Source organism: Atta colombica, unplaced genomic scaffold (assembly GCF_001594045.1).
Source record: "Atta colombica isolate Treedump-2 unplaced genomic scaffold, Acol1.0 scaffold12, whole genome shotgun sequence".
Classification (NCBI taxonomy): domain Eukaryota; kingdom Metazoa; phylum Arthropoda; class Insecta; order Hymenoptera; family Formicidae; genus Atta; species Atta colombica.
Window position 1 is genome coordinate 6,326,954 of NW_017259206.1, and position 15,162 is coordinate 6,342,115.

General features: G+C 29.7%; 2 protein-coding genes across 7 annotated transcripts; both read right to left on the minus strand.

Moving 5' to 3' along the window:
• Positions 1-133: 133 nt before the first annotated feature.
• On the minus strand, positions 134-3,605 carry LOC108694536 (keratin-associated protein 19-2-like). The gene is made up of 3 exons (XM_018204110.1): positions 3,545-3,605; positions 2,445-2,578; positions 134-492 (listed from the first exon to the last, which is right to left on the minus strand). The coding sequence occupies exons 1-3, from the start codon at positions 3,563-3,565 to the stop codon at positions 321-323; spliced, it is 327 nt and encodes a 108-aa protein (XP_018059599.1). The 5' UTR covers positions 3,566-3,605; the 3' UTR covers positions 134-320.
• A 5,100-nt stretch (positions 3,606-8,705) lies between these two features.
• LOC108694304 (hyaluronan-mediated motility receptor-like) lies at positions 8,706-14,683 on the minus strand. Of its 6 annotated transcripts, none has more exons than XM_018203715.1 (8): positions 13,957-14,142; positions 13,082-13,395; positions 12,709-12,999; positions 11,766-12,230; positions 10,902-11,684; positions 10,544-10,741; positions 9,233-9,350; positions 8,706-8,748 (listed from the first exon to the last, which is right to left on the minus strand). In XM_018203715.1, exons 2-7 carry the CDS (start codon positions 13,310-13,312, stop codon positions 9,258-9,260), a joined length of 2,061 nt encoding a protein of 686 aa, XP_018059204.1. In that variant the 5' UTR covers positions 13,313-13,395; positions 13,957-14,142; the 3' UTR covers positions 8,706-8,748; positions 9,233-9,257. The 6 variants fall into 6 exon arrangements, with proteins under 6 accessions (XP_018059204.1, XP_018059202.1, XP_018059199.1 ...); XM_018203713.1 differs by lacking the exon at positions 8,706-8,748 and adding an exon at positions 8,888-8,953; XM_018203710.1 differs by lacking the exons at positions 8,706-8,748; positions 9,233-9,350; positions 13,957-14,142 and adding exons at positions 10,277-10,461; positions 14,623-14,683.
• Positions 14,684-15,162: the final 479 nt, after the last annotated feature.

The window sequence follows — 15,162 nt, forward strand, 5'->3', positions numbered from 1 at the left end:
TTTTTGTGATTATAATAATTTAATCTTTATAATGTAAAATCACAGCGTATATTATAATATATTAATATCAATAATCTTGAAACAATCTTCATGGAAACATGATTGATAAAGATAACGGCAAAAAACAAAGCATTCATTGCAAGCATTGGTTTTTTTTTTACATATCTTTATTCTTATACAATGGAGATTTCAATAAAAACTTACATAGTTAATAAAGCTGTCCAAAAGCTTCGCGTATCTTAAGATTAGAAAATATTCATAGAGCCAAAGGCTTTGTTGATAGCGATTAAGTATCACGCGGTTGGAATGTGGGACTCACATCAACCCCAGTATCCAAAGCCCCAACCACCATATCCTCGTCCACCCCAGCCTCGGCCACCCCATCCTCCTCCCCAGCCTCGGCCGCCCCATCCTCCGTATCCTCCCCAACCTCCCCAACCTCTGCCATATCCCCAACCTCCCCAGCCACCGTATCTGTATGGTCGTCCGTATCTGAAATTGTTCATAAATCATTTGATTAAAATGAGTAACTTGAACGTTGAGGAATTTTCTTATCTAATGCAAACTAACGATGTGTAATGTAAAGCGTAATTTTTTAAATGGAAAATTATATTTAAAATATTTGAAGATCGCCGCCTTTTTAATGATAGTCGATTTGAATTAACTAAATCTATTTTTAATGGCAATTTTTTTGGCGAAGGTTTGATATCGAATATTGAGATTTAAAAAAAAAATCATTGATCCCAGTCAATTTCGAAAGAAACAAATTGATTTTTTATCTTAAGATATATCTTTTGTTTGCCATGAACTCAAGCATTAAATTTATGGTTTATGAGTGAAAGAATAAAGATTAAATATATGAAAGATATTATATTGTAATGTTCATTGATACGATTAATAGTAAATTACAATTGTGATTTATATGCACACGATCTTTGCAAACTAGCCACGAACGCCATTCTTTATGTCATTCTGCATTCTACTTCCGCGTTTGTCATTAAATTATTATTCAAAGTACTGGAAGAGAAACATTTTACAAATGCAAATAAATTAAAATCGAAACACATTGCATGTGAAATTAAAATTTTTTCCGTATTAGCAAGAATTTTCAGTATTTCGATATAAGTTACTTAAAAATTACATACTTATGTTATTTAGAAGAATTATTGATTATTTATGTTACATAAATTAAAAATTAGATTTTTCATCATCTCAATAAACTTTATCTATTTTGATATGCAATATTATTTTAGAGAAGCTATATTGTATTATATAAATTTTTTTGTGATGATATACTGAGAAAAAATTGTTCATTTGACTAAATTAATTTAATTAAAGTCAAATATAATATGTTTAATTTAATTACATATATTCTTCTCGAAAGAAATAAAGATCGATGAACTAAATTAATTTAGTGAAGTGAATAATTCTTTTCTCCGTATAAGTTTTAATTTCGAGACGTCAGTCTGCAAGAAGTGAACGAGATACAAATGGCTTGTTAAATTATTGCAAATTGATCATCACAGTTCATTTTAGTGTTAATTGTGCATCGAAATACGTCATTTATGTACATTAATTAGAGTATGCATGCGGGATTATGAGAGACATATAGTATGTGATTCAATATGATTAATGCATAGCTGGGAGAGGCAAGGCATGCGGTTGCGAATATGAACGAAGAAATATTACACCACAAAAGTGTAATATTTTTTCCGCATTCTCTTGTTTATACGACTGTCATCTTCAATGAATCTGAATGAATCATGAGCGACTGTAAGCGAGCAAGGCGCATACAAAGTATGAACATGCGTGAAGTGTATAATCATGATTAAGTAAGCCCCGATGGGATACGTGATTGCTATTCGATGTTTGTTGTTACAATTGATTCTGACGACGTGTCTCAACTCTAAATAATGAAGATATTATAGGTAAGGTTGCATCGAAAGATTTTTATTGCGCGAATCCCAACTTGGCGTCTTCAACCCGCATGTTTATCGCCTTTATCATACGACAGTTTAATCTCATCTGACAATTTTAAGATACTCACCACGCGAATCTAAAACTATCGATTTTGCATGAATGATGTGAAATTCTCAGCTGATTATAACGAATGACGGAGTACAATTAAAAAATACACCGAAAGATTTTGCTGAAAATAATTTTGAATCATTAAAACGCACAAATATAATGAGTAAGTCTGTAAAAAAAATTTTGAGATTCTACTAATCAGTGACGCTTGAGCGTCGTATATAATTACTTTAATAATTCAAGAAAATTATTTTGAGATCTGTATCTAATTTTTACTAAAATCGTTCTTTCTATGTAGTTATATTTATTATAATTTTTATTCCATGATTTTAGATTTATGGAGTTTCCTGTGGATTGAGATAAATGAGAATTAATTGATTTTACGATTAGTAATTAATGATTCGTAAATAACTCACCCCCAGTACGTAGCGTCCGCTTCTAAATCGTTCGCATCTGGCTGTGGTTCGACTTCACTCTGTACATTTACTGGAGCTTCATTTTCCACAGCGGCGGCGAACGTGAGGACGGCGAACGCCGCGAAGAGGAACACCTAGAATCAATACGGTGCGATTCCTTATTATCATCTTCCTCTGATTTGCGATTTGCGCGATAAATCGTAGATATTTCGATCGGGAATATTACATCGTAGGAAGCTCTTCGAGAAGAAGTTGCTATTTTATGCAATATTTTGCGATTTAGCTTAGGAATGCATTTGAAAAATTTTGAAAAATCTTCAATTGATTGAATATTTATTGGTCATTTCTTTCTCTCTCTGCTGAGTACGATTCGCAATAAAGGTGATATTCAAGGTCCATATTATATGTTCGAATAAATTTTACCTATATCTTTTTCTGAAAAAAATTTCGTAAGATTTCTACTACAATAAAATATAGCAATGATTTTCATTAATATAGTTTGATGACTTAAATTTTCTGTTCATTAATTTGTAAATGTTTTATGATAAAAATAAAGATTAAAACATAAGTAAATGTAAGGAGAGAATTACAAAAAAATGAAGCTGTTGATATTTTTTCTTTATATTGAATTTTTATTAAAGTTAAAAATTTAGCTAGATATAGATTAAAAAATAATTTTGTCGGACTTTCAAAATAATTATATAGGATGCTCAAGCTGATTAATTGTTATAGGATGTCAAAAGCAGCATTGCTCATACTTGAGTTTCCCTTAATTATAATTATTTTGATGGTTCAACAAAATTGTTTTCAGATCTACGTCTAGCTAAATTTTTAGATTCTTCAATAAAATCGTTCATTCCGTGTATTTATAATCCCGACTACTCGAAGATAGTTTATTTCGAGCGATATGTGATCGATCGTACGCAAATTACGCTAATTTAATTATCAGAGTTAGTTCGTGCTCATGATTGACGTTTCGAGAAGGAATGTATAATACACACGCGACACGGAAGCAAAAAAAACCGAGAGAACAAAGAAGTTCTCTTCAAGATAATTAGGATTGACGTCGAAGATGCAAGGGAGTCATGCGGACCACTTACGAAATGCAATGGACGCAACATATCGGAGACTGATTCCACTTCGAGTGTAGCAGGCCTTATATACGCAGGACCAACCCGGCGCGTTTTCTTGACGTAGGGGTACACATGCACCAACACAGGGGTATCCGCACGCTTGTTGTTGACTTGTGTCGGCTACCTGCGGTTTCACGTGCGAGAGAGCGAACGAATGAGTGAAGAAGATAACACGATGCCGTGCTCTCGGAACGGGGAGTGTACCAGTTGCGGCACAAAGAGCCGCAAATAGGAATGCCAATGCCAAGTGTTTTCGTGGGATCCTGAGATTCCGCGAGGCGCCGAGGATCCTCGTAAAATCCAATCTCGTGATTTCATCGAGTCGATAATTTTCGTAGATATTCCCCTCGAATCAACCTGTCTCGTTGTGACTTATAATATTTTCATTTTTGCCTGATGCGAGATATAAAATATTGAAAAATTCCTTATTAAGAACATTAAGGGGATGCTGGCGTCGTCTGTAATAATGAAACGTGATGAAACATTTTCTATTTTTTTATTTTTCTTATACAGAATATGAAAAAGAATCTTCTCCAGAATAAAAGAAAAAAGCGCAAATAGCTGTGGGGAAATCACAAATCTGTATAAAAAGTAAAAAAATTTTAAATTGGTTCCTCTGTTTTTATTACCACGTAGATTATTTTTTGAATGAATATATAAACGATTCTAAGTGTATGTCTAAACAAAAAGTAGTTTCCTATGTTTGAATAATTTATAAGAATATAATGAGACTTTCAAATTATGATTTTGAGCTTACAAGAGAAGTATATGGAAATTGATCTGCGAAGTGATGTAACCTTGCATTCATGCAATATATAGGATACAGCAAGAAATGCAGGTAATGTTTTATACTTAACTATATAATAACTATATAATAACTTAACTATATATTTTATTTAATTTCTGTAATGTTTTACTTAATAATTTATCAACATCGGCCGATAAGTTCAACTGTCGCATCCTTTTTCAATGGAAATTGACAAAAAGAAGAATACATTATCATTTCATATAAAAATAATTAAAAGTATTGATAATTATAATAATAATTAAAGTTATTTACCTAAAATTACAATAAAATATAAACATTTCACTGTATAAAATTATTATAAACCAGATTATTTATTTTTTAGTAGTTGATTTCAGAGCTTATGGCATTTATTAACTTATATTAGTTGATATTGATTTTTTAGTTGATACTTTTAGCTAAAATATTGTACAACCAAAACATCCTTAATAAAATCCTTAATAAAATTCTGACTAACTTCTTAGCATTAAAGATGAATGAAAATCCCACTGAATACCAACTAATAGTAACATCATGTTATAGATTTAGACTCAACAATGTAATTGTACGTAACATATTATTGTATTATATTATGTCTACGTTGATGTTATGTTCCTGTTAATTGATGTTTCCTGAGAATAAAGGACTTGTTTGAAGATTAAATGAAGAATATTTCTTTAGCATTGAGGTGCATCACTGGTGTTAAAATGGTTGAAATTTTTTGCAATACGTTCCAAATATAATATAATATTTAATATTTAATTTTTGTTTCGTTGACATCAGAAATGAATATTGAATGAACGTGTTTCTGACGTAAAAGAGTCACGCTATTTTGACTCATTGGAGTTTGTTTATTAAACATTGCTTTCAGTTTCTCATAAAAGCAAGCGAGAATGCATACATTTAAATATCGCACATCTTTCTTTTGGAAGAATTTTATCACGATTTTCGATGACGCAATTACATATCACATCCCTACAAGAAGAAGAAGAAGAAGAAAATTAATCATTCATATCGAGTTTACGCGAGAAAAATATGGTATATTTACATACATAATTTAATTAGCACGCGTCTAATTATGTTTAATAATACTTCTCGGTATCGCTTTATATAACAGAGAAGAAATTCTGGCAAGGCGCTTTCGATCGTAGAACTAACTACATTTCGTCAGATCTTTTCGAAGAGTCATTTACGTTAGGGGGATGATAATGACCAACGATCTGAAGATCATAATTCTTGGAATGCACCGTTCTTATATGCAAAAAATGCAGACCGCGATTTGAATTAAAAACGCTGAGTCAATGAGTAGTGTGATTAATCATCGTCATTATCATTCAGCAACGTCAAACACATCTAACACATCTTAATTGATATAACATCTATATATATATATATATAAATAATTATTTATTAAATATAACATACAATTTAGTTATAGAAAAGTTTTTACAATTATTTTTTAACATTAGCAATTAAAACATTAGCAATTGTTTACATTAATATCAAGAAAATATTTATAATATATTAACAAGTGTTATAATATAATATATTATACAAATTGATATTGGAATGAATATAAAAAATACTTCGTATACTCTCTAATGTGCTGAAACTATTAAGTTTCAAGATCATTTTTGGCATAATAATTAGTATAATAGTGCTAATTTGATAATGTTCCTGACCTAGAAGTTGCGCGATATTTTTACGCTTTATTTAAATGATGAAGGTCGAATTTCTGTCGGTCCTGTTGTGTGTGTTTTTCTATATCTTTTAAAAAAAGATTTATAACGGCATTGCTGTGACGTTAATATTATGTATTTTTTTCTTACAAAGCTGTAAATGTGTTTGTTATATTTACATTTTTATCATAACTGGCTTGGTTTCTTAGATTGAAAATTCAGTTCGAGACTCAACCATCGTGAATTTGATAGTTATGTTTTAAAAGTATGCGGAATTGTTAAAAAAGACATAGAATTACACACGGAACAGAAATTTTTACACGTGTTGCGTAAAGAGGATTGCACGTAATGTGAATGGTAAACATTTCAAGAACATTTTGATTTGACGTTCGTATAATCTTTAAAATTATCTTACTGTGTATTTTGCACTTGAGAACAATTAAGGCATCATGACTTAAACTATTCGCGCATTAAATATTTAGATGTAAGCATATAACAGCATATAAGCTAAATAATACAACAGATTTATCATGTATTTTTTATGATTTTTGTATTAACAGAAGGTATATTTGCTCTAACACAAATAATTTTTATACCAATTATAGAAGGGAGAGAAGGAAAAAGATATATATATTTCAAGTAGATTGATATTTCAAATTTAAAATATCTCTCCTCTCCCTTCTATAATATTGATTGGTGTAAAAATTATTTGTTTCTAATTGGATGTTGTTATTTTTGAATTAATTGTTTCTAATTGCTTTCCAGTAAGATAGAGATGACACAGTGTAACACATTAAATTATTACATCCTTGTTTGCCAATATTAAACAAAAATGTTAAACAGTTCACTGTAACATTATATCATTTGTGTCTCTTGTTAAAAAAAATATTCATTATCTCAATAACATTGAAACGCATTCTGTGAAAGAAAATTTGTAGAGATACTAGAAGAACTTTTTGCTCTGTGTCACATATCGATATCTTTAGAATTTTTAAGAAAATTCTATAAAATTCTTATCAATACTTTATTTTTTCCTCATATGCTAATAATAGGATTAATTCAAGCAGGGATTTAATTGAACCTTGATCAACCGGTCTTATAAGGAAAAAAAAAATCTATGCATATGTATCTTACAACTACGGGGAGATATTATCGATTCCCTGGATGCTGCGCCATTAAAAGATGTTGCCGTCGCCCGCATTTCCGCTCGTCACTTTAACGAACACGTACTGCTCTTTTCTATCATCGAAAGAATGTAAATTAGAAAGTGTTCTAAAAGACAAGGAGTGCACCGCTGATCATCAATGTCTACTTATTAACCTATCAGTCATCCATTAAATGATGATTTCTCGTATTGATCATTTGTCTTTGCAATTAGCATCCGATTCAGAGCTATACATTTGTTTTTTACAACAATCTCCATAGTTTTCGTATCTTAATAAAATAAATTAGCAGAAATTTTGAAATAAAATTATTAAAACTTCGAAAATACAAAATACAGTTTGAATTTTTGTTACATATATTTTGCAAGAAACATCTAATTCCAAAATATAAAGTTCAATTAATAAATTATAGAGAACCTAGGTTTATATCGCTCATTTGTTATAACAAAAAAACAAAGTAAAAATAGTAAAAAAAATAGTATAAAAACAAAGTTTTTCAGAAAATAAATTTAAATATTTTGAATAATTAAAATTTTGTAATATTCATTTTAAAACGTAATTTTTGCAATAATTGATAAAGAAATAAAATATGTTCTTTTAAAGCACGTTCTTTCTTTTTTCTTTCCACTCTTTTTTATTTTATGGCATTAAAAACCATTTTTTAATTGTAGCAAATAAGCAATATTACTCGAAATTTTTTCAATTATATAAAAATCAATACTAGTTTATTTTAACTAGTTTTTCTCTTTCGAATTCATTCATTTTCATATAGGCACCTCTCTCACGACCTGCCAGCTGGATCCGGAGAAGTACTCGATCCCATTCTGTCCAAAGATCACAAACTCGACGGGAAACTCCCTACGAGTGCATCAAACGGGTGTCCGCTCGTCGGCTGTAAAGAATTTTTAAGGAGGTGCGACCGGCCTGCCTTGAGCAGGCTCGTCGCAACTACCGCCGCCGTCGTCATCGTGATGTGTGTCCCTCCGCGATCGGTCCCGATTTGTGAAAAGGTGGAGGGATGGCGAGTGCATGCGATGATCGTATAGTGCAAAAAGACATGCGTCTTCTCCGATCGGCACGCGGGAAAGAATCGTTGACCGCGGCTCGTCCAGCCAAGGTCAGGCATCATCTCTTTTTCTTCTGCCCCTTCCTCCTTGCTAGAGGAACTTGGAGCGGAGCTACAGTGACCATGGTCCAAGTCGCATTCAGCCTCGTCTTTGTTATCGCACAAGCGTGAACGCGTTCCGGAGGCAGTGGAAATAAATAAGAGCTAGGGACAAGGATATTTTTTTCTTAAGTGTATTTGTAGATCCAGTATAAACGTATTCAAGCGAGACGTGCTTGATGTATATAGCCATCATTAGCTACATCTAGCATAGAGTTATGCGCAAATAGATATGTTATAGATGTTTTGGAAAAATAATTTCATTTTCATCGAGAACACGTTTTCTTCAAAACTATTTATTGCTTACTCATAGTACTATTACATGAGGTAGCTAACAGTTGCGTACAGGTAATGCGTGTGCGATATACAAAGATAATGTCCTGTAAAAATTAATATCCTGAAGTAAAACTTTAATTACACTTGCCGTTGTAATAGTTTTTTTGTTAAAAAAAATTTTCTTTGGCACTTACAAAGCATATCAAATATTAAAATAGAGATAATTGATGTCAAATGAAAAACATCGAAAAATATCTCAATACATTTTTTAATTATGTTCCTATATTAACCCTAATTACAAATGAATATCTAAAAAAATAAAATTTATATATGTATTTTGTTGTTCAGTCTTATTAAAACTAGATTTAAAACGCGTTTTTAATATCATTATAATTATTATGTAAGTATACACTCTTAAGTATTAAATATTATATATCTCTTGCATTTTAGAAGCCATTTACTACGTAAAATTATTCTTATATTAAGAGAAATTATAATATGAAAATTATAATATAAGAGATACCATATATATAATATCAATATTTGTGCTAATATGAAATCACTCTTCTTATATGAGAGTGTACATACCTACATGATTTCTTATGAATTTATGTTACGTTAAGGCATATTCACATCTGTTAATATGCGTTAATAAATCTGATGAACTTCGACATATCATCAAGCATTTTGGACATCGCATGAAGTTCTGCAATCAAATTGATATATGTTAATTTATAGCACAATTGTTTTCAATCTAATGTATTCAGTTACTTTGATTAAAAATTTATAACATATATAGTGTTATATTCAGTATTTTGTTGTGTGATATCACATCGCATATTAAGAAGCACATTAAATCAATTATTTAAATAAGAGCAAAAAAAATGTATAGGGCTGTGACAAATGTTGAGCAGTTTCTGTAGATTCTGTTCGCGTAGTATGGTATGCCATTTCGTGTATCTTATAAGTAATAAAATAAAATAATCGTATACAATTAAACAACAACTGAATAACACTGATATAATGAGAAAATAAAAATAGGAATTACGTATTAAAATTCTTGTTCTTGTTCAAATTAAAATGCATATTATATATAATAATTAATTTCTTTACATTCTGCAATTTATAATCAATGCAAAATGCCATTTGAAAAAAGACACTGATGAACTTGAATCCTGGATTATTATCAATATCTATTTATAATAACATAATAATAATCATATTTTTCAGAATAATCAAGAAGTATAAAGAATTATGTAAAATATATTTCAATTAAAAAAAAATTAAATACTATATTTATATAAATAGATTTACTCAACTTTAAAATTATACTTTATTATAATTATAAGAAAAATTAAAAAAAAAATTTATAAAGATTTTAAAATTTGGTATAAATAAAACATACATATAATAGTATACTAATTACTTTGAGTAATATTGTTCACTATATACATGTAGCTTATAATAATTTAGTAAAAAGCGCAATTGTATCCTTAAAAGGACAGAGAGAATGAGAAAAAAACGAAAAAGAATAATCCAGGATTAAAGCAACCAACTTAGCAATGTCAACTATACGATATACATCGAAAGCGTTGCATACAACTACAGAACTACAGAGAAGTAGTACGATAGAAATAAAACTTATTTATATGTTTGCGCGTATACCAAAATTTCCGAAAGGAATTTGAATATTTGAATAAATGTGTAATTATTCATTATTTCATTGAAAATAAGCGAAAATAATTTCGATTATTCGGCCGCTTCTCTCGTACAGTGGCGTTGCCGCCTCTTGCATGCCCATTGTATTTGTCACCGTTCTAATGATAATAAAAAGCAGGAAACGATCATTTTTATTTTTAGATAAAGTGTCACGGTAAATGAATTTAAAAAATTATTTACTCGATCTTCAAATGTGTGTCCTAACTTAACATTGGCGTTGTTAGATTCTTGTAACTGTTTGTTAAATTCTATTTGCTTTAGCAATTCCGTGTCTAATTTATTCTTTTCTTCCAACAATGCTTCTTTCAATTTCTTCTCCTGTTGAAAGTCTTCTTCGTAAAGCGATAATTGCGATCTTAACAATTGTATCTCTTCCGTCTATAAAAAAAAACACACTAATAAAATAATCACAAAACAGTAATATAATAAAAATAATCAAATTTAAGATATGATGTAAAATTAATATAGAATTTACACAAATATGTTTAATTAAATTATATAAGTCAGATTAGTTTACATTAAGAAAAATTTCACCCACGCTTTGTGCAAGCTGTTCTATTATCTTTTTAAACTGCGCATCTTTCTCCTCACTTTGTTGTCGCAAGCTATTTGTTTCACTCAGCAATTGTTCATTACGAGCTTGCAATATTTTTTTTTCATTTTGTAGATCTCTCTCGCAATCTTCATATAACTGACTCTGATGATCAAGTGACATTTTTTCTTCATTTAAACTGATTTTTTCCTGCTCTAAAAGTTTTCTCTCGTCTTGCAACAATACACGTTCCATGTCTAAACTCATTTTTTGGCTTTCGAAGGATTTTTTTTGATTTTCTAGATTATCCTTTTCTCGATCGAAAATTTTCTTTTCTTGTTCCAATGATTGCTTGTCGCGTTCTAATTGCTCTGACATTTCTAAATTCTCGCGAGCGCTATTATCCTTTAAAATGTTTAATTTTGCGTTTTCATTAAGCATTACTTGCAATTCATATAGAACAGAATTGTAATCAGAGAATATCTTTTGGAATTGATTTTGTGATTTTATTAGCGTCTGCCTATCAGTAATAATTTTTATTTGCTCATCAGTTAATTCATTATAATATTGACATAATTTTTCTTCACACTGCATTTTATCATCGTCAAGTCTAAGTATATCCGTAATTTTCTTTAAACTTTTTTCTAAGGCAGCAAAACGTTCTATTTGTTCTACAAAACATTTGGTTAATTCTTGTAACATATCATTATATTGCTTTATATTTTGTATAAATTTTTGATGACTTAAATTGGACGTTTCCAATGAATCTTGTTCAATAGGAGTAAGAATCTGCAAAATTTAAAAGATAATTCGATTTTATTTCTGAATTTAATTGTTAAGATATTTAGCAAACTTTTTAAAGAAACATACACATTGCAATTTCTGTTCGAGTAGAGTATTGGATTCTTTTAAGCAAGCAATTTCCTGATCCTTTTCAGATGCTTCCGAACATTTCGAATTTTCTGTGATCTCTACATCACTGTAAAGTTTGCAATTTATTTTGTTATCTAGCATCGCCGATTCTAATTCTTTTTCCGTTTCTAATTGTTGCAATTTTTGTTTTATCCTGTCATCTATCATCGCTGATTCGAATTCTTTTTCCGTTTCTAATTGCGGCAATTCTTGTTGTAATCCCTCTTTCAATCTCTCCAATTTCTCATCCAATTTCTCTGATATTATAGATGTTATGTATTGTTTACACCTTTTGATTGTTAAGTTGGATATTTCAGGTACAAGTTCGGAAATGTCCTTGAATGTATTGAATATGAAAGAGGGTTCTTTTAGCTTTCTATTAGAAATCAAATTGGCCCAATCCTCAGAAACAGATCTATTAATCTGGCAAAAATTAAATGAACGATAGAATTATGTACAATACACACAATTACAGAAAAATGTTATTCTATTGCTAAGAAAAATAATTACTCTACTTAATTTTTTCCTTTTAAGCGTAACAGTTATTTTTAATAAAGAATATATATATTTTTGATAATTTTAAAATATACTTGCCACGAATTTCGAAACACTATTTTACTATTTTAATTAATTAAATATAAATTAATTTTATACTCACTATTATTTAAAACAAGAATTAATTTTCTTTTAAAGAATATTAAAATCGAAATAGCGACTTTGTATAATAAGCAAATCGAATTTCTTTTAATTTAATAATCTTGATTAAAGCAGTAAACTTATTAGGATTCAGAACATATTTTGAATAGATTTGATGAACTTATGATAGATTTGCGGATATATGAACTTTTGAAATACTTGAAAAATATAATTATTACTTGTGTAATTTTCTATGTATATATACCTTAGGTTTCATATTTTCAAAATGTTGTAAGCGTGAAAATTTATATTTCAGCTCTGTATTTTCCTTTTTCAGATGATTTATAAGTTCTTTAGTTTCTGCAAACTGTTGCTTGTGACTCAGATGAACTTTCGTCACTTCTTCCTGCCACATTGCCAGGGTATTAAACTGTTGTTTCATGGATACATTATTCTGCCTTAAAGTTTCTTTCAATTTCACATTCTCTTGCAACACTTCTACTAATCTATGTTGCATCGCAGTTACAGTCATTGACGACACCAGTGACTTATAATCCTGTAAGAAAAAAGATATTAATTTTTCTACCTTAAAATAAATAGTGAATCGTGAAATAAAATAGAAATTGTGATGCATGTACAATTGACATGCTCTTCTGTTGAAGATCGGTATACGAAGCTAATAAGGAAGCTTGAGCCTCCACTGAATCTCGACCAAGCACTACAAAAGATAGGCTGTCTTCCTCATCGATGTTAATCAGTGGATTTATATTTAGAGCCATAGTAACAGGTTCATCTAACTTAAATGAAGGTTCATTTCCCCCAGTAATTTCTTCTGCTTTAGGATCATTAGGCAAAATTGGACGAGCCATATTTTGATCACCCTATTAAGATTGCTGGTCAACTTTGCACAGCAATTATATACAGCGTCAAGATTGCAGAAGTTAATACTTTCCTGTAATGCCAATAATATATTATTAATAAAAAAAATGAATGAAGCAATTAACACTGTAAGAGGCCTACTCCTTTCAGTTGAATTTCTTGCATCGCTTTTCTTATTTTTTTCTCTAATGTAGAAAGAAAAAGAGGAAAGATGAATTATGTAAAAAATTCAGCTGAAAAAAAACAGATATAAAATAAATCAGTACATTTCAATGATTCTATCAATACTTTGATATCTGGTAATGATGTAATTATTCGAAATGGATTCTGATTAGAATTATTCAATTACTTTCTAGATTTGTACTGAATTCTATGGAAAACGGAATAATTCTGATCAAAATCCATTTTGAATTATTCCATAAAACATGTCCTGTTGCTTGAATTTATCCTATTGATCTAGTTTATACGTTTAGTCTGCGATCCTAGAACACGATAAATAAACTGCATCGTCGCGATCTTCCTATTAAGTCAAATTAATCAAATATAAAATAGGTCGCTGACTAAAAGCACGGTATCAACTGCCACTGATAAGGCACTGATCTAGGCTATCGTGAAATATTGAAATTACGCTTACAACAATTATATATGAATAAATATTTATCAGAATCGGAAATCGTGTCAGATAATTCTTTCTGAATCTGCACTAGAATGTATGATACAATATTGAGGTTAGGTATCAAAAGTTTGAGTGGAGTAATTAAATGCGCATCAAACGCACGGTCAATTCTTCACGTCTCAACTAGATTGCATTTGTCCTTGTTACGTCAGAACTGTATTTTTAGATTGTTGTAAACAATTCAGATGAGTTCATTTATATTTATAGAGATTTAAACGATTCACGATATTAAAATCGTGAAATATCGTGAAACCATGTGAAATGGGGCCAGCTGTTCGAAAATTTTTAAAAAATATCACATATGGTAATGTATGTATGTACAAAAATACAAGAGCATATGTTACGTTATGTATATACGGATTTCTCTAGTATTTTTCTCTAGATATGCGATATTTTTCGAGAATCCTTGTTAAGATCTCAACCCCAACTAATCGTACGAAAAGTCAAAAAAATTAAAATAAGAAAAAAAAATATCAGTATTGCTACGTAACGTTTTGCTTATGTTTTATCGATATAATACATGTAAATACTATTGAACTTATTAAATATTAATACTTGAACTTATTACCTTTATTATGAGCGAATAGGAAAGATTTAATGACAAGAAGTTAAATTTAGACTCACCGTTATAATCAAAGCATTGGACTATTTCAGACTATTTGCAGCCGCATGTGCATTAATTGGGAAGAGAAAGATAACATCAGGGTTGCCACAGATATACTTGGGAAAATCGGAAAAACTGGGAAGTCAGGGAAAAATATAAAAGAGACTAGAATTTTGAACTTCGCTCACAATTTCCTTAAATTGCTCCTTTCGAATAATTGTTATAATTTTTTAAATATTATTCTCTGCGATTATAGTCAAGTTTATGTCGTCTTTTTTCGTCATAACTGCATTCTTTTTCATAATACAAATTTATTTTTTATTTAACTTTGTATTTTAATTGAATTTGAATTAAAAATTATTATATCTTAATATTTTATTGAGTCTCTTTTGCATTGTTTTTAATATTAATGTAAGCTAAATTTCAAAGATTAAATCTTTGTTTCTAAATGTTAAAATTTACCTTTTATTTTACATTGGTCATAGAAAATTTTCCATTTTCTGCATCTGGAAAAGTCAGAGAATTTTTAAATTTATTTTCTGTGGAACCTTGATATATAT

Bases quoted from the DNA above. Each gene is read 5' to 3' on its own strand.
- LOC108694536 (XM_018204110.1), bottom strand. From the start codon at position 3,565: ATGTTGCGTCCATTGCATTTC. The intron at 2,579-3,544 runs GTAAGTGGTCCG...TATTGATTCTAG, and splicing joins TGTTGCGTCCATTGCATTTC to GTGTTCCTCTTCGCGGCGTT. The intron at 493-2,444 runs GTGAGTTATTTA...GAACAATTTCAG, and splicing joins GCGGACGCTACGTACTGGGG to ATACGGACGACCATACAGAT.
- LOC108694304 (XM_018203710.1), bottom strand. From the start codon at position 13,312: ATGGCTCGTCCAATTTTGCCTAATGATCCTAAAGCAGAAGAAATTACT. The intron at 12,231-12,708 runs GTATATATACAT...AATTTTTGCCAG, and splicing joins TTGAAAATATGAAACCTAAG to ATTAATAGATCTGTTTCTGA. The intron at 11,685-11,765 runs GTATGTTTCTTT...TAAATTTTGCAG, and splicing joins TCGAACAGAAATTGCAATGT to ATTCTTACTCCTATTGAACA.